The sequence below is a fragment of the Empidonax traillii genome, unplaced genomic scaffold (assembly GCF_003031625.1).
Source record: "Empidonax traillii isolate 1590-97213 ecotype Southwest subspecies unplaced genomic scaffold, ASM303162v1 scaffold404:size960789, whole genome shotgun sequence".
Taxonomy (NCBI): domain Eukaryota; kingdom Metazoa; phylum Chordata; class Aves; order Passeriformes; family Tyrannidae; genus Empidonax; species Empidonax traillii.
The window spans coordinates 630,975-658,424 of NW_020955597.1; the positions used below are offsets into that span (position 1 = coordinate 630,975).

The 27,450-nt window shown below is 43.4% G+C and overlaps 1 protein-coding gene across 2 annotated transcripts in view; it reads right to left on the reverse strand.

Moving 5' to 3' along the window:
* Positions 1-27,450, reverse strand: part of PRKAG2 (protein kinase AMP-activated non-catalytic subunit gamma 2) — a 209,758-nt gene that overhangs the window by 117,325 nt on the left and 64,983 nt on the right. For both annotated transcript variants that reach the window (XM_027893740.1, XM_027893741.1), the window contains exons 2-3: positions 26,145-26,216; positions 15,031-15,310 (exon numbers count right to left, since the gene is read on the reverse strand). In XM_027893740.1, the coding sequence (XP_027749541.1) occupies positions 15,031-15,310; positions 26,145-26,216 (352 nt within the window). The remainder of the gene's footprint in view (positions 1-15,030; positions 15,311-26,144; positions 26,217-27,450) is intronic.

A 27,450-nucleotide genomic window follows, 5' to 3' on the forward strand; every position in this document is an offset into this window, starting at 1 on the left:
CAAAACCCATCAACCCTCAAACTGAGGAGATACTTCTGGAATCATGAAATCTCTTTTAAGGGTGATTTAGCTTAGCAACACATTGGGTCAATCCCACAACTATTTGTACCCTGTAAAAACACTTTTAAATTATCCAATAAAGTACCATGGACAAGCAGAACTTGCAGAGAGCCATCAGATCCCCAAAGCATGTTGAGATCAGCAGTGCTTAGAGTAGAAAGCCCTTTACCAAGTATCTCTAATGCCATTAATCAGTTTAAATTCCACATCATGAAACAAAGCACAAACTCAAGAGTTATGGTTACAGCACTCTGGATATATCCAGCAGCATAAACCCTTGAATTTCTCTGTCTGCCCCCAAAGCCTCCTGCACCCTTAGTCCCTCACTCAGGTGTCTCTGTTCTCAGGGGCACATTTCTAACACAGGCCTATGAGCTCTCCATAAATGCTGCCTGGTGTAATTCTGGCTCTTGGAGTCAAGGTTGCCTAAAACAGCCTGTAAAAACCTATTTGTGTTTCAGGCTGAATGCTTTTGCTACTCTTACATATTTGTGGAAAAAAGCGCCAAACCCTCCATCATCACCTTGGCAGCTGGCAATAAAGCCTGGCAAATCTGACGTTCATCTTATTTGCAAGTGCGTCACTGGAGTAAAAAATATTAAATTCTCTGTGCTAATAGACACAAACAGAAGTTATTGCTCCAAGCTACATATTCCTGTAAACCAGGTAGGTTGTTTCCAGTCATAATAAAACACCGACAGGGCAGAGGAGGGGAGGAAGGAACACTGAAATGGGGCTAAATATGGCAATTAATAGGCTTTGGTTTTATTCTAAGCTCTGCTGTTGGGCAACTGCATGACCAGGGATAACTCACATCATCTCTGTGAGAGCTTCAGATGGAAATCTGCCTTCAGATGCTGTGTTACTGCACTGCAAGAGTCTCATGCTCAGACTAATCCCTTTTCTACTCCTATTAATGAGAAAGTTAATTAAAAATCTTAAAGAAAATAAAGACCTACAGCAGATGAAGCGGATTTTTATGCTGACCACAGGTTTCTGGCTTTCCTTCCTGTTCATTTACTGCTTATATCCACTACAAGCCTATGTGTTCAAAGGTAAACAGCAAAATTTCTGTGTCTTCAGGAACTGCTCGGAGTGGGAAAATGCAAGCCCAGGGTGGAGAGCACCAACCCTCAGCACAAAAGACCAAACTTCCACTGGCCTCAGTAGATAAACCTAGGCACACTGCAATACTGAGCTTCTCGAAGATGCCTTTAAATTAATTTCCAAGTGGGTTTTGCTGCTGCACATTTTAAAAGATGTGACATGAGCTCCTGTGCCAAGCACAGCACCAACAAGGGACACCCTGCTGGTTTTTGAGTCAGAGCCCTCAGCACCACCAGCCTAAACCAGTCCTTTAAATTCCTCTGTACCCTTCAGTCATCTGCTACAAAATTCACACTCTTGAACTACAGTAGTTAATGAAACTCCACCAAAACACAGAGAAGATTCACTCAGGGTCATGCAAAAGCTCTGGGAGCAGGGTCATGCTCCTGCCCCAGTCATCACCCTCCTGCCTGCACAAACCTGCCCCATCACAGCCTGTACAAATCTTGGCATGGGAGGGAATGCATGGGGCACCAGCAGAGCCCAAAGAACTTTCTGCAGCTTAGCAGCTCCCTGTGCATCTCCTCCTCATGTGCTTAATGACTTAGCCAGCAGCGACCTAAACATCCTCATGTTAGCAACAAGTTTTACTGGGGTTTGTGTTACTTGACCTTCATGACTGGGAAGCTCCGTGTGTCTCAACAACCTCTTCTTGTTTGCCACCACAAGACACTTCCCAAGGTGAAAGATGGTTTTGCTTTTTGCTCCAAGAGCACAAAACATGCAGCTGTGTCTGGAGAGCTCTCGGTGCTCCCTGAGTTGGTCCCTGGAGAAGAATGAGTGAGGCTGGCTCTTCAACACAGTTTTAACAGCTCAGCTCCAAGAAAAGTTTTGGCTTCGCTGTAGTAAGAGTTCCAGCACAAAACCACTTGCACTTTTGTAAGGGCACAGCAAACCAGTGTCCTTTCCTTTTACCCACCCTGCAGCACTGAGCCCACCAGGCTGTATTCTGTGCCCACCTAACCCCTTTAAGACTGCAAAAGCAATTATCAGCATATTAATGAAGTTCCTAACCTCATTTACCTCCTTGGCTTTTGCACCATGCAAAAAACAACTAGGACTCCAGAAGAGCTGGAGGCTCCCTTAGCACAGCAAAGGGCTCCTCTAATCCTGCACAGCCTTTAGTGCAGCAGCAGAAGTTGCTCATAAATGGCTTAATCGAATGCAATCCCTTCCCTAGGGCACAGTAAGTATCTGTGTCCAGTGGAGAGGATGAGAAACGTTGGGACAAACAAAGTGCCAGGTTCAGAGAGAAACAGGGAACCACACACACACACACACACACACACACTTTCCTAGCCATGAGCTCATCAAAGGATTTTCCCCCCGGAATTTTTGCAAGATGTGCATGTGCCGTGTGCTTGCTGAGCCTTGCATCTGCTGGGTGGATGAGAAACTAATTTCTAAGAATTTCAGTGATGCCAGTTATTTTGTTTTTTTTAAGTTGACCATAAAGTGGCAAAAGCTGTCAGCGGTGCTGGCAGTAGCTTAAAAAAAAATGTTGACGTTGCTTGGATACCGAGTCCTGCTCCAGCCTCGGATTTGCCTCCATGTCTGCATTTGACAGAAGTAACTCCTTAGGATTTTAGTTTTTCTTTAATATTCTGAGAGCCGTGGAAATATCTCCCCTTATTCAGATCACTCCTTCCCTCTCCTCCCCCACTTTCAGGTTTTGTAAAATGCAAACTAATTCCTCAACCATAATAAAACCATAAATAAGAAGCCGTGAAAATATTTCTTCTAGCCTTTTTTTTTGCCCCCTCAAGGTTAATCTTTTCAGTTATATAAACACTTTATAAAATGGCACAGGGAAACTATGTGAGAATCTGTTTATGTGATTAAGACTTGGCTTTTTCTTTCCCAGTGATGCTATTTCATGCTCTGCATTTGCCACTGCCAGTGTTCCATCAGCCACCCGTCCATGACCCCCAAAGCAGAAGGCAGCAAGATTTAACACTGCTTTTCATGGAGTGCTTACAGTGAATCATTACTGGTGGGTTTCCATGGAGTCTTGGGAAAAAAAAGAGCATTATTAAGAACCTGCTAATTTTTTGTTACAGTGGATGGATTCCAGGTTTTCACTCGCGGCAAAAATCCAAAGGAAAGTGAATTTTCCTCAGTCTTTCCCTTTATTGCTGTCCTGCTCCCAGTCTGACTTGTGCCTTAGTGTTTAAAGAAACAGTTCTGGATACCATTTACTGAAGTGCTGTAGTGTTTTATTATCTTTTATGGTAAAGAATTTGTAAGGACTTGAAAGAGAGCTTCAGGCAGAAACAGAAACAGGACCAAAGTGCATATACAAAATACAGCACTAAACTCCTCTTCCTGGTAGCTAGATGACAGAGAAGCAAAAAACATCCACTGCAGACAATTTTTCCAATCTGGTCCCTGACATGGTTCCACAGTTATCCCTGTGCTCCGCAGCACCAGATTTCAGCACCCTGCGGGGTTCTTTTCCAAAGGAAATGATGTGCTGTTCAGATACTCTCTTTCCTGTCATTTATTTATTCAATAATGTCACAGGATTTGAATACACAAGCAGACAACCTTCTCCTTCAACAATCCATCCCAAACATCAGTGGCCCATTCCCACAGCGCCCTTCTGCACCAGGGAATGACTCGCTCTAGCCACACTGAAGCAAAGGACATACTCTCCTTCCCATTCCAGTGGCTCCTCCAAAAAAAATTCATGCATTATAACACTAGACATCATGAGTGCATCACCTCAAAAGAGTAAACAAAGTCTGAATGCAACACGAACATGTACCACAAGCTTGTAACTCTTTCCAACTGATGCCAACCGCAAAACAGTGAACATGTGAGGTTCATCTACACAGTGTAATCCTGTTTTCCCTCTCATTACAGTGGTAGCAACCATGAGATTTTTGGATACTGTGCTAGTTCCAACAGCTCTGCGAGGAGGAGAAGACACCTTCCTGTCGTAGCACTCAAAATCCTGCAATTTAACCACTGGCAAAAAATTTACATGGAAAAACCCGACATTGACAAAAACCAGGTGGAAACCTTGAAGCAAAAACAAGCCCTTACAAATATGTCTCTTCAGCTTTAAAACTGGAATGGACAAAGTGACAGGCACAGGGGGAAAAAAAAAAAAAGTGGAGGTGACTCAATAGGCTCATTTTGCTGTTGCCTTCCCCAAGCCTTGTGTCACTGGAACCATAAAAGAGCACTGGAATGGGTTGAAGATGTCAAAGTCAGCAGAGGCAGTGCCAGGATGCTCCCACTGAACGCACACGAGTGCACAAGAAAAAACCTCCTCCCAGATTCACATCTCTTCTTAAATACAAAATGCAATAATGGAGTGAAAATGATGCTCTGAATCCTGAGAATCACGTTCTCCAGTTTTCTTTTCCAAGCACAGGTGAGACCTCCAGCCCAGCCTAGGGAAGCTGGGTCCTCTCTTGGCTCTCTTGGCTAAACTAGAGCCAAACTACAGTTAAAGGCTTGGCACCACTGGTGTAGGTTCAGGATCTGCTGGCATTCCTGCTTCCTGGGTTTGGAGCTGCACTCCCCGGGGAAGCAGCTGCACAGAGTGGATTTAAGTTTTCCACTGTGCAGCACAGCTGTCTGCTCTGTAAGCTCCTCCACTGATGACGTTCATTCTCTCCATACCTCACCTTTCTAAATGGAGGGGCCATAGGAGATTCCTGGGATAGCCACTGTGACTTCCAGCTACTCCAAACAGAGCTCCACACGCTCTGCCTCCAAGCTCATCCCAAAATGATGGGTCAGTTTAACAGCAGCGTGACTCCTGACCAGCCCTCACCAGCACCTTGTCTGCCTTCAGTGCCGTAATTGCCAGGACATATCTTTAATAACAAAACCCATGCCAAGAAACTGCAGTTGGAACAAGAGCTGCTCCAAGGCCAGTTTTCCAAAGGGTTTTAATTCCCCTCTTCTTTAAATTGTTTAGCTTCTCCAGCAAATTTCACCCTCTCAAATGGCCAAGTGCTCCTCCAGCACCAGGCTGGGGGCAATCCCAAGGCATCCAATCCTTGAGTGTCTGCTGGGGCTCACTCCCTAAAAACCATGTTTGACATTTCACCTCTCTTCATCACCCCTAAACTCTGCAGGTAAATGAAAAAGCAAAACATTCTCATGGGGCAGAAACTCCCCTAACGGCATCTCCTTTGCACAGAAACTACACACCACCACCCCCCAAAATTCAGCGATGTCTTGCCTTTCAGGATATATCTCACTGCATGGATATGTGCTACTATTATTACAAGGAGATGTTCTGTAAAACATGCAGAAATAAGACATGCCAATCCTTTTTTTTTTACACATTTTTTACACATTCTTCATCCCAATGGTCTGGATAATACCAGAGCATAAGTCCACTGTGGTTAAACAGAAGGAATCATGGCTCAGCCTCAGCACAAAGGAATACCAAAGCAATGGCTGTTAATTACATTATTAAATTAAGAAAAATGCTAAATATCACTTTCTTTTTTAGTCTTTGTTTCTACAACCACAAAAAAACAGGGAGTGTTCGTAACATCTGCAACAAAGCCCAAATTTGTTACCCCATAGCTGTGGCTTTGATCATTTCTCTAAATTCAGAACACTTCTCCCTACCTGTCTTCCCTTACCAGAAGTAAGAATTTGCTGATAATTCACATATTTTTCTGCAGACTGGGCTTCTGATCCAACGAAATCTAGACAGCTGTACAAATGAGTTTGCAATAATCCCCACTACTTGTTGGAAAGATTTATGCGAACACCAGCGAACAAACAAGATGTCAGATCAGCAATAATCCTCATTACTTACTATTTATGTTTCTGGGGAGGGAAGGGTCATAATTAGGCTTTGGTCAAGGAGAGTCCCTTTGATTGCATGGGAAATAAGGGTTTTCCTGCAGTTTTGAATGACAAAACCCAATCCTGTGAAACCTGTAAAACTTATATCCCCACATAAAGAAACTGCTGCTTATTGTTCTTTGGCTTAATAGGGTTGATGAGCAAATATTGCTGAAAAAATAAATCCATCCAATAATATTTCCATTTTCCTTATCTTTTTTTTTTTTTTTTTTTTTTTTTTTTTTTTTTTTTTTTTTTTTTTTTTTTTTTTTTTTTTTTTTTTTTTTTTTTTTTTTTTTTTTTTTTTTTTTTTTTTTTTTTTTTTTTTTTTTTTTTTTTTTTTTTTTTTTTTTTTTTTTTTTTTTTTTTTTTTTTTTTTTTTTTGGTTTTGGTGGTTGTTGTTAATAAGGCTTTTATTTCTTTTTTTTTTTTCCCCTTAAGTCAACTGGCTTAGGTGGCTCAGTAAGGATTTATACTATTAACTTCAGGTACCCAAGTCTGAAAATTGTTCCACTGTGCTCAGAGCCCAGTGGCCAAATCTTCCCCTGTGTCACTTTGAGAAAGCCAGGTGTTGTAAATCTGACGTGTTTAAATACACATCACACAGCAGAATTTGATCTTCAGCGGGGGTAGAAGCCACAGTTTAATTAGCTTAGCTGAAAGAAACAATACTTTCTTCTAAAAGACCAAAAAAATCCAGCAAACCACCCATCTAAGTGTTCATGTCAGTTCATTTCTGAGGTTCGCTCTCCCAGACAAGTTTAGGCCGGTGCTGCCTCGCTGAGGACTCCTTTGCCAAAAGCCCATTTCTGTTACCTGGCTACATGTATCAGCTGCTTCTTGTCTTCCAGAAATCCTACAAGGTGCATCTCTCTTGGCCAAACTCACCCCTTGTCTAGCAAACACAAAGGAGGTAGCACTCAATACAGATGATAAACACAGAACAAATAATACGGGGCATTATTTGCCACCTGTAGCATATTTCACTCCAGTATTAAGCACTAGATCATGTGCAATTATTTTTACCTTCTCCCCAGAAAGTCTTGGCCTTTGTAGAGCTGAGATGTGGACTTTTACTTTGCATGGACTAGAGCCAGTTTTGGCTGCTCGGTGCTATCGGGGCACATCAGTGTGCAAGAGGAATTGGGGCAACCGCTGAACTGCAAACAGCATCATCCTGCTGGAGCCACGGCTCAGGGTGCCCAGCACAGTTCCCTCACCATTAAACAGCTTCATGGAAAGACTGTGAACATGAAGAGCTATGGAAACCTTATACTGAGGTTAAGCAAACAAATCTGACATGAAACCTTCTGCCCAGCCCAGGCAGGTGATGAAGCAGATACGTTCACAGTGACCCTGAAACGAAACGCTCAGGATTCCCCAAAAACGGCATTTGTTGAAGAATATTTGATTAATGGCTTCCCTTCACACGCCTTCCCCAGCCAAAAATTAATTGCATTAGGGTCCCTGCATTTATCAAGACAAGGAAGCGTCTACCTTGATATTGAGGGTCACATCCTGACTTAAACAATGACAAACACTTCTGGGATGAGGAGAAAAGTTGGTTTCCTGAACAACTGCTGGAATTGTAGCTGTTACACAGGTTGGAGGGAGGGATGCTTTCAGCCCCTACTGTTTGAATGGGTTTAGAAGCAGAGAAAACCCACCCCAACAGCAAGCATAATCAAAGATTCTCAGCATCCTGCTCAAAACCTCAGCCAAAGCATCTCCAGGCAGGCAAGGCAGTCCCAGCCTCTCCATCCCACAAGGAGAAGCCGTGGGATGCCCACAGGAGGGCACCTACGCTTCACAGAGGCATAGGAGCTCCCAGGAGGACGCAGTTGGGGCTCACACAGTGCAGCTCTGTGCGGAGCAGCTCTTGTCACTGCAGGGCCGTGTCAGGCAGGGCTCCCAGAGCCGCACCCACATTTTGGGCTCCAAAAGCTGTACACAGCAGGAGATGCTGCCAGAGGCAAACTACAGAGAAAGCCACCACAGCTGCCTACCAATAAAGTGCGCTTACAGGAACCCTAAGCAAGGTTCAAAATAACTTCACTAAGAAAGTGAGGTGTTTAGATGGTTGGTCATCAGAGACTCTGACTACTTGTTTCACATATCAAGTGCACTCTTATTAACATTTTTCATAATCTAAGACGAGATTTTTTTTAAGATACAGAAGAGTCTTCAAATACAGGGTAAACTGAGACAGAAAAGGGCACAGCAGAAAGTCTATACAGAAAAAAATCCAAAGCATCAACAAAAACACACCAAACAACCAAAACGCTTTTTGTTTGTTTGTTTTAAAGCTAAAATAGGAAAATTTGGCTTTCACTAAACATTTAGTGCCTCATCTAGAACCAGCCATCCCTCTTGGGAGGGTGGTTAAGCCTGGTGATCCATCCTAGAGATGCCAGGCACAGGGACCTTTGTAAGCTCTCTGCTGGCTTTAGGTTTGTCATTTGGCAGCTCCCACTGCTGGATTTAGGATTGTCATAAATCAGCTGGTTCCTGACAAGCAGAGTTTTCGAGCAGTGCTCTGTTTACTGACATGAGTAGACGACCTTGCCTGTCTTTATATTTTAAATGAAGAATATCACTTCTAGCCTCCTCCAGATGATGTGTTGAATATTTTATTCTCAATAAACCCCAAATCAATTGACTCACTGAGCTAGAAAATCCTAAACCAATTAATTTTAAAAAAGTGGCATCTCTGTTCTCCTTTGTTTTGACAAAGGAAACATTACTTTGGTCAAAGAGAGAGCAGCATGGACAGACTTCACTGCATTTCAGAGAATCATGAATTAGATCAGGGACAATAACACATTGTTGGTATTACACCTGCTTACAGGTCTGTCCCATACCCTACAGATTAAAATAGGAGACTGAAAAACTCCCTTTTTTTTATGATGGCATGGAAATCATTAGGAATTTGAAGACAGTCTGAAAAATCCTTCTTGCCTAGACAGAGTGGTGAGGAATATAAAAGGATATTGGATGTACTCCCCCTATGCAGACAACACTGACCACGGGAAACTAAAGTGTAAAGGGAAGCACAGTGAAAGATATCTCCAAATAAACTAAGAACAATCACCATAGGCACATTTTAACCAGAAAAATCATCTGCTGCTGACAGCAGATGTCAGTAACTGGCAGGAGAAACGGTGCTGAATGTCTTTGGCCATGTGTGGAGCCCCGCTCAGCTGCAGCAGCGCTGACACATGTTGTCTGCAGAAAGTCATTTTTCTAGCATAGATGAGACCAAAATGAACATTGTTGGTTCCCTTTTCTGCCTCTGAGGGCAAAGCAAGCTTGAAAAATGATGATGAGATGTTCCTGCACATCAGTACTGGAAAATAAATCAAGGCAAACAGCTCTTCTCCTTTTCTAGGTTTTATGGGATGATGATGGAAGAGTCTGTGCCACCCTCCCAAGGTGAACCTGGACGGAGCAGCCCTGTCCTTCCCCAAATTGCTCCCCTCATCGTGAATGGTGAGGGTAGTCACAGCCAGGAGTCAAAGCTGCCTCGTGCCTTTTCCCTCTGGCATCCCACCTGGTGCCCCTCAGCTACAGAAGGCAGGGGGACTGTGGATTGAAGGCTGGAAGGCTCCAAGACTATGGGATGAATGTATTGATTTAGCAAAGAAAGATCCAGATACAGATTCCAGCAGCTGACAAGGGGAAGGACATCCCACTGCACAGCACCGTGTTGCAGGAAGGTATTCCTAAGGAGTATTGGTGGGAAATGGCTGGAACCACTGGTGCATGGAATGTCTGTGCCCAGCTGCCAACAATCCACAACGACCTGTCTTGGGCCTAAACTCCACTTCCCTGCAAGCTGGTACCTAAACGTCACAAATATGGAGTACAACCTTGGGGGGAAAAACGGATTTCAGCTGAAAGACTGAAAAAAAGTCTTTGCACAAATCAGCCACAACCCAAAGACCTTCAAGGGAGCGGAGTAGTGTGGCAACAAACAGGCTGCGGGGTTTTCCCCATTTCTCCCCCGGGTTACTGCAAATGAGAGCTACTTGCTCCATCTATGGGTAAAAATTAGTACAGTCACAGGTTTTTCTCACACAGGGCATCGTGTAACCAAGATGTTCTAAAAGCAAATAAATCGTTGGAGTGAATAAGATACATGACAACTATTCTGCATTGCATCTCACAGTCTTCTGAAAAGAATACAATGTGGACCTTTATTACGGGAACACCAGGAGTCCTCCTTATGGATCATTTTAGGCACCACGGCTAACAGCATTCAATGCCAGAAGGAGAAAAATTACTGAGAGAAAGCAGAACATTAAAACTTTAGAGTGACAAACATTTCCTTCCCCAAATGCAGTGCAAATTCACCACGATTTAAATCTGGTCATCAGCATCAAGGTGTTTGAAAGCCGTGTTAATTTTCAATTCAAAGTTCCATAAACAATTCTGAGCTAAATTTGTCTTTGCACCACATTCACTCGAACCTTTAGGTCAACGGAAACCTTTTCATTGATTTCCTCTGCTGGTAGAACTGACAGCACCATTAATGTGACATGAGTATTGCTGTTACTTGAACTGATGGTTTCAGAAGCGGAAGCAGGACTGGAAAATGACCTGATGTCCTTCAAACGGGGCATTCAGACCCACGGAAAAAGATACATTTCAATTACTTAAATAGCATAAAACCACCTACTTCTACTAAAATATTCTGGGTACTTGATTTAGCCCAGCTGCAGGGGTAGCCCCCCAATTTCCACTCAGCGCAATAAAGTTGTTCTCAGTTACCTGAATATGTATTGGCTGTGAGGGAGAGCTCATGCAAGAAAGTTGTAATCTGAAATGTGTTTCTTCCCAGTGCAGGTCATCCTGCCGTGTTTACTTTGGATCACCTCAGTTTGCTTTACTGAGATGTGTCACTTCTTTCTCTTGGCATTCTACCTGCTCATGCAAACGGGGGCACACCAGGGAAATGCACTCCCAGCACAGCCAAGACTCAATAACGCCTCAAGAGGTCCCAACTTCTGCCTCAGGAGAGTAGTTCATGCAGTTTTGAGCCAACCTAAGAAAAACTGGGAAGCAGTTCCTCAATGCCCATTATGAAATCACTTTTCAAAGCACCTCAGGCTTCATCTTGCACCTCTTCACTCACCCTTTGTTCCCGTTGTCCCTGAAAAACATCTGTGAAATCAGTGTCAGCTCTTGTAGAAGCCTCCTGCTAGCTACAGGTCACACTAATTTACTCTTTTTTTTTTTTTTCATATCCAATTAAAATGTAGTTCTTTTAATGTTCCATGGCTGCTCACGTGCCCACACTGATGGGTAAAACCCAGGCACTGAGCTGTACACCTCACAGAGCCAAACCTCTGCTTGCAGAAGGCTCTGGGAGGTGCAAGGTGGGCAGTGCTGGGGGGAATTGCACCTAAAAAGAGTCACAGTGTGGGGCAACAACGTTGTCAAGTCCTTTGCACCACCTCAGAGCCAGGCTTAATTCATCCCCAAACCTTACTCAGCTTTCAAATGTCGGTCTAACAAGTGCTGTCACAGAGAAATTCTCAGACGAAGAAAGGAATTAAAAAGCCAAGAATTAAACTTCTGATCCTCTTGTACAGAAACCCGGCACGCAAAGAGATGTCTTGGATTTTTCAGCAGGGAGCTTCCCAAAATGAAGGGGCTGCACCATTCACTGACCAAGCTCACACCTCACAGAAAAAGGTCCCTGTACAGCCTCTTCCAGAGGGGCCTCAGGTGAATTTGCTGCCTTTACAAAGGAGGGATATTCTGGATGTGAAGCCCCAGCCAGCAGTTTACTATTTCGAAGCTGTACTTACAAAATACCTGAAGTGTCTGGCAGCCAAATACATGTTGTGGGAAGGTATTTTTCCTTTCAAGGCAAATCTTTTGTCAGATCAGAGCTGTAGGGTTATGACCAGATGCTGAACTGGGGTAACCAAAGCAAAAAGGCACAAAGCTGAGCTTTTGGCTATTGCCAAAACCAGTGATAAAATACTGAAGATCAGCAAAAGCTTTAAACTCCCAGCCTGAAGTGGAAAACATTTTAGGTTTCATGTCTGCAAATCACTTTCTCTTTTAATATTGTCCTACTCAAGCCCTTCCTAAAGTGCATATATTCAAAAGGAAAAACAACTTAGCTGGGAAAAGAGCAACTACATGGGAAAGAAAGTGCTGCGAATACCACACATAGTCTTTAAAGTGAAAACAAGCAAGGAAGAAGCTGCTTCCAAGAAAAACAAGGAATATGCGGAGTAACAGGTTAGTCTGTGTTTTGAACAATGTGTGGGAGGAGGAAGGGGAGGGAAGACAGGGTATGTTATTTAAAACAAAGACTGCATCTATTTTCCCCCCACATACTGCTCCATGATGGCAGGGAAAGGAGTGCGGCCCAGACTCATTTCAGGTAAAGTGGGGGACAGAAAGAAACCCCAAGTCTCTGTCAGCTTTCATCTGGTGCTGTTTTATTTAACTGCAGATTGCCTGGATAAAATACAGATTTGCTATAAACTCAAAGGGAAGGCTCCAGTGCAGAGTTTCCCAGAAGATCCGAGGCTATTTTTCATTTTAATGCTATTGACCCAGCACCAACGGGGCTGTGAAGGCAGGCAAGCACAAGTCCAGCTGATACAAGCACACTCTCTGTTCCAAAACTGATAAAGCAACTTAAGCCTCATTCACTCTTAACACAGCTATCCCAAGATGCTTGAGAAAATGGCATTTTAATCACATAGGCTGTGACAATTTTCAGCAGCGAAGCATTTAAGCAACTTCAGAAACGTGGAGCCAGGTGCTGGTTTAGCTCTTCTCAGAGCTCTTCAGCACAGCATCTTTGCAAAGGTCTGAGGTATCTGGTCCAAGGAGTGTCTGAGAAGTCTTGTCTCTCAGGAAATGCTGTTCAAGCCACAGAGACTTTGTTTTGAGTGGCAGGTAACCAATTAACTTACTGCTCTGTAGTGCATAGGGTTACTTTTTATTTGTGAAGTAGCAGAATGCAGAAGTATTGCTTGTGAAAAACTACATAACAGCAGAAACGCTAACCCATACTTTTCCTGAAGTCCTCAAAAGGTTTTGTTAAATAAAATTCAGTAAGAGTTAATTATTAAGATAATAAATTCTGAGTATAATTCACTAGTGACCCGTTTAGCACATTCTGAATAAAATCTACTGTGGTAGTCAAGGGTGTGTATCTGCATTAGTCTCTTCAAAAGAGAGCTAAACGATGTGAAAGCACACGGAAAGAAATGTTTTCTTCTGCAAAAAATCTGCAGAAAGAGAAGAGTTATCAGTTTAAAGACCAACTGTAATCATTGTAATCATCACTCTCCTTCCAAGAGGCTGCCCCTCCTGCCTTAGGAACAAAAGACCACAAACACCCGAGCCCAGTGCAGCTCCTGCAGTTCCCTCTCTGGAGCAGCAGGGTCATGGGTATTTTCTGTTACTCAAATATAGCCTGGCCCCGCTCCAAGCCTGCTCCTGCGACAGTGATGTGACCTTATCAAAAGGATTCTGCTGACTCCTGGGAGATTCCTTTACTTAATATTCTGTTGTACCTAGCTAGGACTTAAATAGTGCTGGCTGCTTAGATAACGTGATTGCCAAGTCCCAGGGCGGCTTTGCTCTGCAGTCTGTGTCGCTGCTGTTCGTGCAGCACTGAGCCCTTCTCTGTGTACTCCATCAGCATTATATTGCCAACATTTAAATGCAATAATTAAACCTAAGTGGACTGGCAAAAAGAGCTTACGTTATGGTGAGGTTTGAACAAGAGGGGAGAATAAAAAGCATACTTAACTTCAAGAAGGGAAGAACAAACGTCCTTGAAGAGACACGATGTTTAGAGCCTACTCTGAGTCCTTCAGGAACACTGACTCCTACTTTCAATCTCCTGAAAGTGTTTTAGAGAGAGGCAAGGACTGGAAAAGATGCCATTTCAATTAAGCTGCAGCAGAACTTCTGATAATGGAAAATCCTATATGTGGGGGGTTTTTTTTCTGTATTCTTGTTGCACAAAAATCACTATGAAATCACTTTTTCTGATTAAAATCCATGTTTTTAAGAAAAAAACTGATGAAGAAAACCAATTTAAAAGTCACTGAAAGCTATCAATACATTGCAGGAAACATACATCCCAACACAGGTACATGCATCACCAATTCTGTGCCTACGCTGTCAGAAAGATTTGCCAACGATTCATCATTATTTCTTCTCTTCACAGACTCACTGTGGTTTGATAATCCAGCACCCCCTGTGGCAAGACATTATTCCTGTGTTTCCCCTGTAACTCTGCTCCCTTCCCACAGCCACTAAGCCCTTTGGCAAACGAGGTTTGGTCCGTCGACCAGCACTGGGAAACTTTATCCAGTAAGGAAGTTTTAAAATTGAAGCATGTTCTGAATCCTGCTCATTTCGGAGTTCTAACGGTGTGTTATCAGCTCACAGGAGGTTGAAGACGTAAAATCTGTGCCCAGTATAAAGCAGGCAAGCACTCTGAACCATGGAGGTGTCCAATGCCTTTCATAGTCTGGAAGAGGAGCTCAAACACCCCCTTAATGGTCATTTGATTGGAAACATGTATCATCTACTTTCATCCAGTAAAGGCCCCTTTGCCTTCCTACAAAGAAACATCAATTAAAAAAAAAAAACAAACTAGCTGAAATTCTCTATAGGAATTACAGAACCAAGTCTCCCTAAGCTCCTGAGGGATGTAATTTCAGTGCCCACCACACACCCCAGGAACGTCTCCAGCTGTTCTTGAGCCTCAGCACTGAAGTCCAACCAGCCTCAGTGAAACCACCCAGAAAACTCCCACTAATGTGGACACAGCATTTCCAAGCAAAGCTCAGAAGTGTGATTTCCCTCCTCAGCCCTGCGTGGGTGCCCATGAGGTGCCCCTGGCCCTGCAGAGGTCACACCTAATGGCCAGCACATCAGAAAACCCAAAACACATGGTCAGTGAAAGCGATAACGAACAATTAGCACATGCCTCATCTGCACTTACTTCACTAAGCCCAGAGGTATCTTCCTGAAATAACATGAGCAATTTCTTACTTTTTCTTGATCTGGAGAAAAACTTGATGCCCCCAGGAGAGGTAGATGGGTTAGAACTGGGGGAGGACTCTTTGGAGGAGGACCTGAAGATTCCACTGAAGCTCATTCGGCGTGGGGAGCGTGGGGGAGACTCCTGGTAGGGGAAGGGGAACACTGTTTTGGGTGAGCCAGGGCTATGTTTGGATCTCACAGGGGCAGAAACGGGGCTGGAAGGTCGGTTCTGGAGCCCTTTGGAGAAAAGGCCTTTTGAAGGGCTGCCGGCAGAGTAGTTTTCTTCCACCTGAAGAGGAGAGAAAAAGGAAGAAAGAAAAATAAAATCAACATTAATTCGGTTCCGCTGAGGCCATCAGGATCTCTGAATCTGTCTCAACAGAGCCAACTCCTGTTTGCTGGAGTGGTGGATCAGCCAGACCTCACCTTCCCCAGTGCCTGCCTCAACCAAAGTGCAGGTGTGTGTGCGGGTGGCACCTCGTGTTGTCCTTTGCTCTTAAAGACACCCTGAGTCTCACAGAAAAATTTCGGCGTGTGTGCAAACCTTTTATTATCGTCACACATACAATGTAGGACTTTCTTCACTGCTTTTATTTGCCACACATTCCCCTCTTCCTTCCTCGGGCAGCTGAAAGATGGCTGGCAATGAATTTATTTAAGGCAATGAATGACTGCAGTTTGGGGAACACGGAGCCCCAAAGTCTTCCTCATGATTTTAAGCAACCATCAACAGTACAGTGCTTAGACCTCCATCCCCTGATGTGACTCAGCACAGCACACAAGTCCCCAGATGCCTGACAGGTCCCCATGACGTTTGCCACAGCCTCAACTGCGGGACTGCAACTCCAGTCCCAAAAATAGAGGGGCCATTTCAGAGTGATGACGTTCCTGTTAATTACCTGAGCTGGGATATGACCTTTCTAACAGCTGTATCCCTTTTGGGACCTGTGCCGACTTTCCAGCTCGTGTGTGTGCAAACACAGCCCTGCACTGTGAAGGGGGAAAAGAGAGTTCAGAAAAATAAACAATTAAAAAAAAAAAAAAAAGGAGCAAAGATTAAATTCTCCCCCCACACAATTAACAGAAGCTGACCCAAAACCCCTGTGGGATTTGCCTGTGCCTGAGCTATATGTAGAGTTTATTTCCTTCTGGATGCACAAAGTCCTTCTGTGGGTACAAGGCTGCTATTTTAGCTGGAGGGGGGTGGTTCTCATGAATGAAGGGCTCTGTTCCAGGCAAAAGGCAGACGTGGGTTTCAGGTCTCCAGGGAATGTGTAAGTGAAGGACATGGTGGATGTGCCCAGAGGCACCGAGTGCCGCTGAGCTTCAAGCTCTTCGCACTCCTGCTCCTCTCTTCCCAATTACTCAACACAAACCAGGAGGGATGGAGCACACAGCAACTTCTACGTGTGAAGATGCCTCCTGATGTGTGTCAGTCGAGTTAGGTACGGGTGTTGTTGCCATGGGAGTCGTTGCAGGGAAAAACAGCATCTTTTATTGGGATGACTTAGATGAAAGAAAGACTCATAAGCATGTGTGCCCTCCTCTGGATCAGTGAAGGGCTTGGGTGTATTAATCCAGCTAAAAATAGTCAGCCAAGTTTAAAACACATGCAATTAACCCCCTTTCCAAAATAATGCTTAGCCACAGCTCCAAAATACTTGCAGAAATGTTATGAGCAGCACAATGGCCAAAAAGCTGCTCCCTCCCTAACCCAGGAGCCCACTTCTTGGAGTCCTCTCTGTCTCCTGCCTGTGCATTTTGGACCAGCTCCTCTTTCCACTTCAGATGGGACAGAGCTGGAGCAGGTCCTGCTGCATGGGAACTGCAGAAGGGCTCACAGAGAGTGTGATCTCCCTTTTGGGAAGGTTTCTAACCTAAAAGGCGAGTGGCACTTGGTCTGGGTGATGGATACAAATAGTGTGGGTCACTAGGAGGGGCACAGAGATGTGCCAGCACAGCCCTAATTGGATGGCAAATTCTGCTCTTTGCTCCTCTGCACAGCACAGAAATGTCTGACAAGAGACAGAACAACTTTTTACACCTGCACGCTTATTTTGACAGTGTGGACAAAAATATCTGTAAAATAAACCTGTCCGTTGCAAATGAACTGGGGGAGCAGTTGCCCTCAAAGGGACAATTTTGGAAAAGATAAATCAATTCTAACTGAAGCAATAGGTACCAAAAGCAACAACAGGCTCTGGACAGTTTCCATAAGAGAAAAAAACAGCAGTGTTTCATACTTCATGCAGTGTCCTGAGCCTCGGGTTTGCCTCCAAGCTCTGTCACGGATTCTATATGCAATCTTGAAAACTCATTCCACATTACACATCCCTTCTGCCATTGAGGACTGTATCTCCTTTACTCCTGCTCTAAGTCCTCCAGCACACAGACTGTCTCCTGGTGAGTATTTATCAAGAATAATAGAGCACAGTCCCTCAGCTGAGACCTGGAATAATAACCACACTATAGGAAATTAATAAAGAAACTGCACTTTCATCATGGGTAAAATAGTCCCAAAGTGATAGCTTTTTCATAAAAGCTCATTAACTTTACTAAAATATAATCTGTAAATCATCTGAGACTGCTTATACTTTGTTCTCTTCACAACTACACAGTCCAGGAAACAACCGGTTAAGTAGCTCGATGGCACCTCCTTTTGCACTGCAATTTAAACAGGTCTGCTGCCAAACCTACTGCCTGGAAGGGGGGAGTAAGAACATTTTCAAGCTTATTTTAATCATAATACAAATCTGCCATTGCTGCTGTAGTTTGGGACTGTTTCCAGGATGGTAAATTCATTGTAATTTTTCCTAAAGTGACATTCGTAAAGCCAAGAGAAGGATCCATTCTGGTGCTGCCCTTAATATTTCATGTTATCTTTTTTGCATGCTTGTTCGGTTAAAATGACACACTGATAGGAGGCACTTTAAAAAGATCATGGTGTCCTTACACACTACAGCAATTCTAGAGATGTAAAATGTCAAACAACAATTTGTTAAAACTGTCAGTATTCCCTCGGATGCACAAGCCAGACACAAAAGCAAATTGTTCTCCCATTCCGAGTTGGAGCAGTGGGATGGTTTTATTTATTTACCACAATCACAACCAGTTGCCTTCTCTCCATTGTGCCAAGCAGATGAATTCACTAATTGTCAGAGCACCAGGGGCACACTGCTAAATACACATGTGCATGCTACTAAATTAAAGGAAATTACCACATTGGATTCTTCCCCAGCTGCTCCAGGTTACACCCACCATCAAAGTGGATAAATACCTGTGATTTTGCTCTGGGAATCACAATAGGATTGCTTTCTTGGAATATCATTTGTGGCTAATGGATTGTGAGTTCTAAAAGGCACTTCCATGAGTGAAATCAGCAGCAACAACAGCTAACACAGTGTATCAGAACGTCACAGGGCAATGTTCATTTTCATGCTTCAGCTGGGAGTGCAGAAGAATCTCTGCTGTGGAACAGACTCCACCATCCCATGCAGATTGGGTGTGACAAATGGCAGTGATGCCAGAGGCAGGTTATGCAGCTAGATGGATCATCAGCCTGTTCCTCATGCTTTCTGGACTCGTTTCCTGAAGCTGCGACAAGCAGGTGGGCAGAAAACTCCCACAAGTGCTTTGGAAAGATAACTATGCCCCCAGCTGAGCTGTAGCAGCAAAATAAAAGCACTACACCCCTGGTTTCTCACATTACTAACCACTGTGAGTCACTTTGTGTTGGCCCAGGAGAAGCAGTAAAGTGAGACTGGGCAGAAATGTGAAACACAGCTAAAAAACAATATAAATGCACATGCCCATTTGATCCTGAGCAGTTTGGTCTTTGGGAGATAAGGAATCCAAAGCCACAATGCAAGTACAACAAAAATCAATAAACAAATAAGGTCCCACCAAACAAACTGAAAAATTCCTCTAAGTACTACGACTGTTCAGCTAATTAAAAACAACCAACAAAACAACCAAGCAGCAACAAAACGTTCCCTGCGTTGGCTTTGTGCGAAGCGTAGAGGGGATCTTGGAGCTCTATGCCCAGCTTTGGACTTGTTAAACCTTAAAACCTAGGTTGCAGATAAATGTCAGCTCCTGATCTTATGTCTGCAGAGAACAGTGCAGCTGGAACGGGGCTAAACCAGCAGCCCATCAGTAGTGCCAGTGCAGCCCTACCCTCAGCCTACAGCACTGTGCTCCCTGCTGAGGTGCTGAGCAGCTACATGGGACGTGCTGTCCAAGGCTAAACCAGTTACCTTACACAGCACTGGGTAAACACCTCCTAAAATGCCCTAAGATGCTATCAGTTTTCATGCTTTGGAGCACTAAAGCATCCACAGCTGGGGACCAGGGAGAGACTTTGCTCTGTTGCACACACTAAACGATCACAGGCAGGTTTCTAAAATACATTCAGAGGTGTCCATTGTCGAAAATAAATTTCTTACAGTGCCAGTGGCATCTGGCAGACCTAACGAACAATTTTTTGATCGAGACGTGAAGTGATAGTGTGGCACTTGCCCCATATGGAGCAGCTCTGGAAGATTTCACTCCAAGAAATAACACTCTGAAAGCTGCCCCTGTCATTTCATCTGGATGATGGAATCTTTCCCTCTTCCTAATCTCTTTTTCCTTTCTCCTAGCTACCCACATTATTGGCTCAGAGTCATGCTGTGATGATGGACCAGCAGGCTCCCCCCTCTGTTTTCAACAAACAAACTCCAGGATGACAAATTCCCAATACAAATAACTATCAGTCCCAGACTACCCCATGGCAGTGAATGAAACAGCTGGACAGAGGCTTGAACCATTGAGCAGTTGTCCATGTGGCTTCCCTGCTCACCCTCCATCTGACTGGGATTTAGTCTATCCTGAAAGCACCCCCAGGTGGCACTCAGAGAGAGCACAAGCCAGTCCAGTCCCAGGTTGCTCGTGGCCACCCTGCTGTAGTGGGTGCCAAAGTCTGACTGTGCCCAAGCCCTTCATTTTCAGGCCAAGAGAACACTCCATGACCTCTTATTGCTCTGGTTAACATAACCTTGTGCTGCCAAGAATTATCCATCCTGAAGGTCATTCAGGTCTTCCTGTATAAAGTCCTTCCCTATGATAAAAAAGCCACCTCTCTTCTCTCTTTGCATCCAACAAATTTGATTACTATGCCTCTAATTTTTGTCTCGACCTTGCTAGCAAAGATCCGCGTAACCCCATCAGCTCTGACCCTCCACCCAACAGTCATCCTTTCAATACCAGCCTGCCATCTTTTCCTTCATCTATTTTCCTACCTGAATCGCAATTCTTCATCCTATTTTACAAGAAAATTGAGATGCATTGCATTTAATCACTACCATATGATAATCCCCAGTGCACTAGGCCAAGATGCCAAACTATTCATACTTCACCACAAACTGGTCTCTTGTCATCCTCACACCACCCATCTCAGTCCTGCCACAGGCAGAGATTTTCCCAACATTGTTATTTTCATTCCCATGCTTCACATTAAAAATCTGATCCCCCCTTTTTGCCAAATGAAGTCCTCTCTAAGAAGACATTTCTGGTCCCAACCTAAAATTTAAGGACCACTTAAGTGCAGGGAAGAGAAGTGTCCTGCCAAAGCAACAAGCCCAAAAAAATGAACCAGCTCTGCTGAGAAGACCCTGACCATGGACAGGCAGAGGCTGTGCCAGAACCAGGGAAACCCACGTCCCTGCTACAGCACCTCTTCCCAGCCATCTCCTCTGCTCCCCTGCCAGGGTGCTCCAGCAACAGGTCCTTGTTTGGGCACACAGCCTTCCCCAGAGGATGCTCTCCCTGAAAAATCTCTGGCTCTGGTTCAGTTTGTGATGAATTTAGTTTCATTCTTCAGAATAGGCTGAAAAAAAAAAATAATCTGGAATACAAATGGGCTCAAGCTGAACAGCTTTTAAAAATCCTTCTGAATTTAAGTGAAAGTTATTAAACGCTCCTGAGCTCCATTCCTTTCTTCTCTAAATCCGAACATTTATGGAGCATTTGAGATTTGTTTGCTTTTACAACAGTGAGTTATTTGACCTTCATTTTGCCTCTCCACTTACAATTTTTTTTGAGAGACCAGTAACAGAAAAGGAATTGCCTCCCACCATCCTTGACAGGGACAGTAAACACAATTAGAGACGGTACACCAGATAGACGTCTGCACTTGTTTCCTGCCCTTCCACTGAATCTCAATAAAAAAGCCCTTTGATAAAGTTAATTGGATGATTCTCTCATTCTGCTGGAATAAAGGAGCTCACAGAGGCACAAGAGCTGACTTCATTAGACTGAAAGGTAATGAAGGACTTACTCTCCCAGGCACCATGTGGTCACATTCAGCACCACCAGTTCCCTTGGTTCTGCATGAGCAGTAACAATTGAGATGACATCGTATTTTACAGGGTCAGAGATGTCACTTCCCAAAACTAAAGTAGAATGACACTTTCCCAAATTACAATACAATGGGATGAGGCTGGCTGGCTGCTCTGGCAGGCTCTGGGAGCTCTGCATTGCTCTACACATGGGCAGGGGAAGGTTTCCAGCAGTGAGCAGGGTTGATCAAAGGCAGAAGCAGGAGACAGGAAAGGTGAAAGCAGTGCTGGCTCCCTATCCACCTCCTAACCCCTACCTGACTTTATTTTACAGCAGTGGATGGGGAGGAGCCACGCACATGACAGTGCAGTGGTTATCCCACGTGCCCTTGCCCTGAGGCTCCCTGGACTCGCTGCAGGTGCCCTCTGCCAAGGCTGTGGCACCACCCAGGACATGCTCCCCTTCCCTGCTGCTCATAAAGAAATGGACAATTAAATACTGTGAAACAAATCAATCAAAAGGAGATTCATTATCCAGTGAAAGGGAGGATGAAAATGGCCTTTTTTCCTTTCTCCTCCCTGTTCCAGGGACAAACAAAACCAATCCTGGGACCAGCAGCAGAAGAAAATGCTCCTTGGAGTCCTTCAGTATCAGAGTCACTTCTCTGACAAAGTCTGATCTGATCATACATCCAGAACCCAAATTAATCCTTTAACCATCAAGTCACATCCTGAGTCCATGTATAGCTGATCACCTACAGCTTTTTTTCAAAATCCAACCAAGGCTTTATAAAAAACTCCCCAAAAAGTCTACATTATTTGTTCCTAAGTGTAACTGATCCCAATTTGGCCAAATTGAGGTGGGCTGACAGTTTGTAAAATGTGTTTTAATGGATTCAGGTCATTCTGCATCAGAGAGTTTCTTGCTCAGAATTTATCACTCTCCCCACTCTCATTTTTTGGATGAACTACAAATTGTATCAGTAATGAGCCTGTCTATCTTTCAAGTCACTGATACAGTATGATATAGTATAGCGACAGAATGTTTGGTCTGCCTAGAAACAAAATTTTCCACGGGTGAGTTCCCATTTATTTTAGCAGCCAGGTTTTTATCCATTTAATAGGCTCCACGTTTATTCAGTATCATTCCTGTTTCTTAAATCAAAATGACTTGTGCTACTTTTCTATATACATGACACCAACGCTATGACATTTCTCAACCAAATTTATAATTCATTTAAACCCCCAGATTCGTTCAATAAGAACCATTCACAATTAATTCCAATCCAAATGAGTCTATTATAACAGCATCATTAGCTATCCAACAAGAGCTATTTCAGTGTTTTGCCCAGGACTAATGTTTGACAAACCTGCACATTATCCTAATTGCAAACATCACAAATATTAACACAGTAATTGCTTTTTTTGCAGTCTTTTGGAACTTCATCTCTGCTCTAAGATTTATTCAAAATCAACACTAGGCAGAGAAAAACTCTCACAATTAATTCAAGAGTGTTTTATTAGAGTTGCTGGATTTAATTTTAAAATGTCTTGCTTTGACATTTTGGACATTTAAGTTATTAATGACACCTTTGTCATCTAAGATAAACATCTCACCAGCTTTTTCTCCACACAGAGAAAAGAATTTTTAATGCACACTTCTTTTCCAAGCTTTCGTTTATATTTTCATGACAATTCTGTCATTTCCATAAAGGAATGGATCAATATTATTCTTCAAACTTCTTTTCCTCCTCCTCCTCCTCCATCTATAATTTGCCAGCTGGCTCCCCCGTGGACAAGTTTCTTCTTTTGTCATTTTCTTCTTTCTAATCATTCATAACCCTGAGCTTTAAGCTGAAAAGCAATGGCTCTCAGTTTCCTATAATTTCCATACCTTGTCCTTTAACCTACATCCAGGATGAAAGATCTATAAGAGTTCAAGGTGTTAAGACCTCTAAAATTGATAGAGCCATTTGGGTGCAGAGGGGCACTCATCCCTGACTGCTGACTTGCCATACTGTACCAGAATTATTTCTGAATGATGCTCCCCATCACTCATGATTTTCCAGGTCTCTAAACTTACCCTCTTCCAATAACAAAAGCCAAAATACCTGCCACAGGCACCTTTCTCCATGACACCACGCCAAAAACTTTGACACGAGACTCTTCACAGTATTATATTCTCCATCTTCAACAGAGAAGGGTGAAAACTATCCCTATCCTCTTCCTGCCATTAGTCATAAAGGAAAGAAGAACACATCATTTATAATAGTAGACACATTAATGAGAAGTGATTAAGGCTAAACTTCAGGAAATGTGTGTCACATTTGCCACCGCTGCCAAAAAAAAATTCCTACGTGAACCTGAACAAATAATTCTAGACTTGAATTTCCTAGCTGTGTAATGAGGATTGTTGTCACAGGATAATGACTGAGAGACACTTGCATGGTAAAGTGCTGAGGATCTCTGTGAAAAATGTTAATTCAGTCTCTAAAAGCCTTTCACAAAGAACAGGAGGATTAAATTAATGGCAGATCAGAACAACAGGCTGTGAACTGCTCTTGTCTACCTTGATCTACAGCCCAGGCCACAGAAGAGTTAAGTGCAGGAAGAGAGACATCCCTGATGAATTGCCTGTCTCCAGCATGACAAGCGAATGGAAAAGCCACACTACTGATGAAATACTGACTTTTAATAGACAAAAGTTACACACCGTACTGTGATTTCAAACTTGAACTAAGGAAAACCCTCTCACTTTGAAAGGAAGAGTAACTTTGGATTTTTTTTTTTTTTTTATGTATCAGCAGTAGGTACTGGCAAGCTCGTATTTAGAATTAAATAAACACTGCAGCCTGATGCTACTCATCATTCACTAGCAGCAAAGATCTCATACTTCATATTGAGGAAAACGATATATAGGATGAGACGTGGCAATGGATTTTATGAGATGACCTCTTTCTTATCAAAATGTGGGCACTGCCAGCCTGTTTCTCACCACTTTGTTGCATGTGTTCATCAGAGCTCCAAGAGCAGCGTTGGAAAAAACTCTTAGGTCTTCCACACTCCATCAAAGAGGTCAGTTTAAAATGCAGTTTCAGACATTAAGCCCCAGTTGCATGGTCATTTCAAAGTTAACTGCAGTTCCCTAAGCACAGCTTGACCCAAGTAGGGGAAAAAAACCAAACCAGCATTTCCTGAAGCTACAAAAAGGGGCAACTGCTGAAACATTCTTTCAGTTCTCCCAGGACAAGCAATCATCAAAATAAACTCCTAAGGCCAGTAAGAGGGAAAACATGGGATTCAGAAATGGTAGAGTGGAAGTCAATAAACAATACCATGTAATACTGCACATAAGCACGATTAGCTTAGGCCCATTTTTTTCCTCAGGGCTGAGATTCAATGCAGCTTTCTCACCTTTCTTTGTGAAAAGGAGGTGATAAACCGAAAAAATCAACTTTTAGCTAGAAACCCCTGCCTGCTTCCAGTGTGACTACCCCTTCTGAAAACATCACATTGTTCATTTTATTCAAACCCTCAAAACAGGCACCTCTTGGTGACACTGTATATTTTAATTTCCCTGGCATCTGTGAGAGTTCCCCTGCGTCAGCGACTTCTACGTCAGTTTTAAAGGTCCAACACAGAAAAGAACAAGGCCAGTGTTATAAACACATTCAGTTACTGATGGATTGCAGAAATTTTTTGAACATCTGTCCTTTGCAGGGGAATAGAAACTCGTGCTGCCAACACGAGTCAGCAGAGCTCGGTTATTATTGCTCTAGATGCAGATCAGCTTCACTAGGGAGGGATTTATTGCTCCGCCTGCCTTGAACTGTAACTGCAGACTCTTTGACAAATGAACCTGTAGCAGGTTTAGTCCCTATGGAGGTCCAGAGCCTTGTAAATACTGTGATCAGTCCAACTGGCCTGCCGTGTAGCTCAAGATCAGCCTTTGGTGTTGTGTGCTATTTGGAGGTGTATCCCTCTTTGCCAGGGTGGTAGGAGGTTCACATTTAGCAGACCAGCTTGTACTTCAACGCTTGTGAAAATGAGGAGGCCGTGACCTGCAGATGACAGATCCCACCCACAGTTTTTTATTGCTTTGGAGATTGTGTAGGCTCTGCATAACCACCCCTAATGTCATCCACTGAATATGCTCCCCATGATAATTCTTAAAGAAAGCAAACTCCGTGACTGTATTGGCTTAATTTAATAGCAGGCCATCAGAGAAACAAATCGATGCCTCCAGATGGATAACCTTGAGTTAATCCCACACTGAGGAGAAAACTTCCCACTTTGTTTACGGGAAGACTCTACCACTACAGCTTCAGCAAATTAAGGCATCTCATTCTGCCAGTGCCAAGGACAGATAGATCAAGGACACTGAGCAGTTAAAGCCTCCTTAGACAGAGAGCAACCACCAGGAGGCAATTCCAGGAAAACCTGCCACAGATACCTATTTGGGCACTCTATTTCTGAAGCAACACCACAAACTTTGTTAGCTAACTATATTCCTGAGAATACAGTCATGCAACACCACTTCCCTGATTTACAACAGTGTTACACACAACATCTGCAGTATTTACAATGCCACCAGCAGTTCTCATCCTTTAGAGGTTATACTGTAAAAGCACTGCCATGGTAAGGTCTGTAAAAAATCACTATATTTGATTTAGTGTATCACTTCTAACAGGTTAATGGTATGGCAGGGAAGATGAACACCCCAGGCTTTTTTAAGCCTAATAAATTGAGTTTACCACCCAGGGATTCAACCACTACAACAAAGGTGAAGCTTTGGGTATGTCCTACCTTGCGAGAAGCATTTTTGTCTGCGCTCTCCACATCACCGTCCAAGAATGGCATGGCAAACGAGCTGAGATCCTGCAAGGACAGAGAAGGAAAATTGATGTCCTTTATTCATGTCTTCTTCCTTCCATCAGAGCATCCCATGACTGTAGCCCAGGGATCTATTTCCAAAGGGCCCACTGCTTTACCCATAGCAATTGCTGGCAAGCAATAACACGGACCCTGATTGTTCTCCTTGCCTGAAACCAATGGCAGATGTGAGTTACAAGTGAATAGGGAGCCCTCAGCAGTGCCTGCACTACATCATCATCAAAAACCACCTGCAGCTGAAGGGGAAAAAGGCCTGTGCTAAAACTTTCAAGGGGAGGTACCCAAATGCCACAGAAAAATTGTTAGGAAATTGCAGTTTAAATACAGCCACTCGCTCAGCAAATGGTTGCCTTGTCTTTAGTGGGATGTATGATCCTGAAGAGTATTTATGGCAACAAACACAACCTGAATGAGAATCCCTCGATGTTCTGAGAAATACACAACATATATAACAAAGAGGGAGAAAACTGTGACACGGTGCTTGGGGAGGAAATACCCAATTTACTTGCACAAGTGAGAGGGGAGCAGCCAATTCTGCAGGACTAAAGACAATAAAGCCATAAGAAAAGCACACATGCTCATCTTTAACTAACAAAAACAAACTGCAATTATATTCCACCTCCTGCCGTCTGTTCTGTTTGTGCTGCTTCATGTTCCAGCCACAGGGTTTTTAGAGCTCCTTTCTACATGCATAAGGAAATTATGTTAGTGTCAAGTTTAGCATCTGTTTGATCAGAAAAGTAGATAATGAGCAATTCTGTGACCAAAAGCATGAGGTTGCCTAGCGCTGTGTGCTGAAGAGCTGAGTCTTGGGTCCTAAATCATCTTCTAAATGTCAGGAATACCTCCCCAGCACAGAACCTCCCACATGGGAGGCATCACCCTTTCCATGTAATGATTCAGTGCTTCTTCACCACCACATCTGCATGCATTTAAAAAAGTTCAAAACATAAACAAATAGCAATTTCACATAAACCTAATTTCTGATCAAACAGAGCTTAATTAAAAATTAGCACTGTCTGGGAAGTCTTCGGGGCTTGCTTGTCTTCAGAATTCAGAGCAGCCCCAGGTCTAATCATTTCCCATTGTGATTTGGATTTAGCAATCATAATAAATCCAAAATACGCTTAAAAATGTGTCTAACTTAGGCATAATCCTTACAAGTGTTTGAAAATATTCTGGTTACATAATTGAACAACAAAAATAAGGAACAAAATAT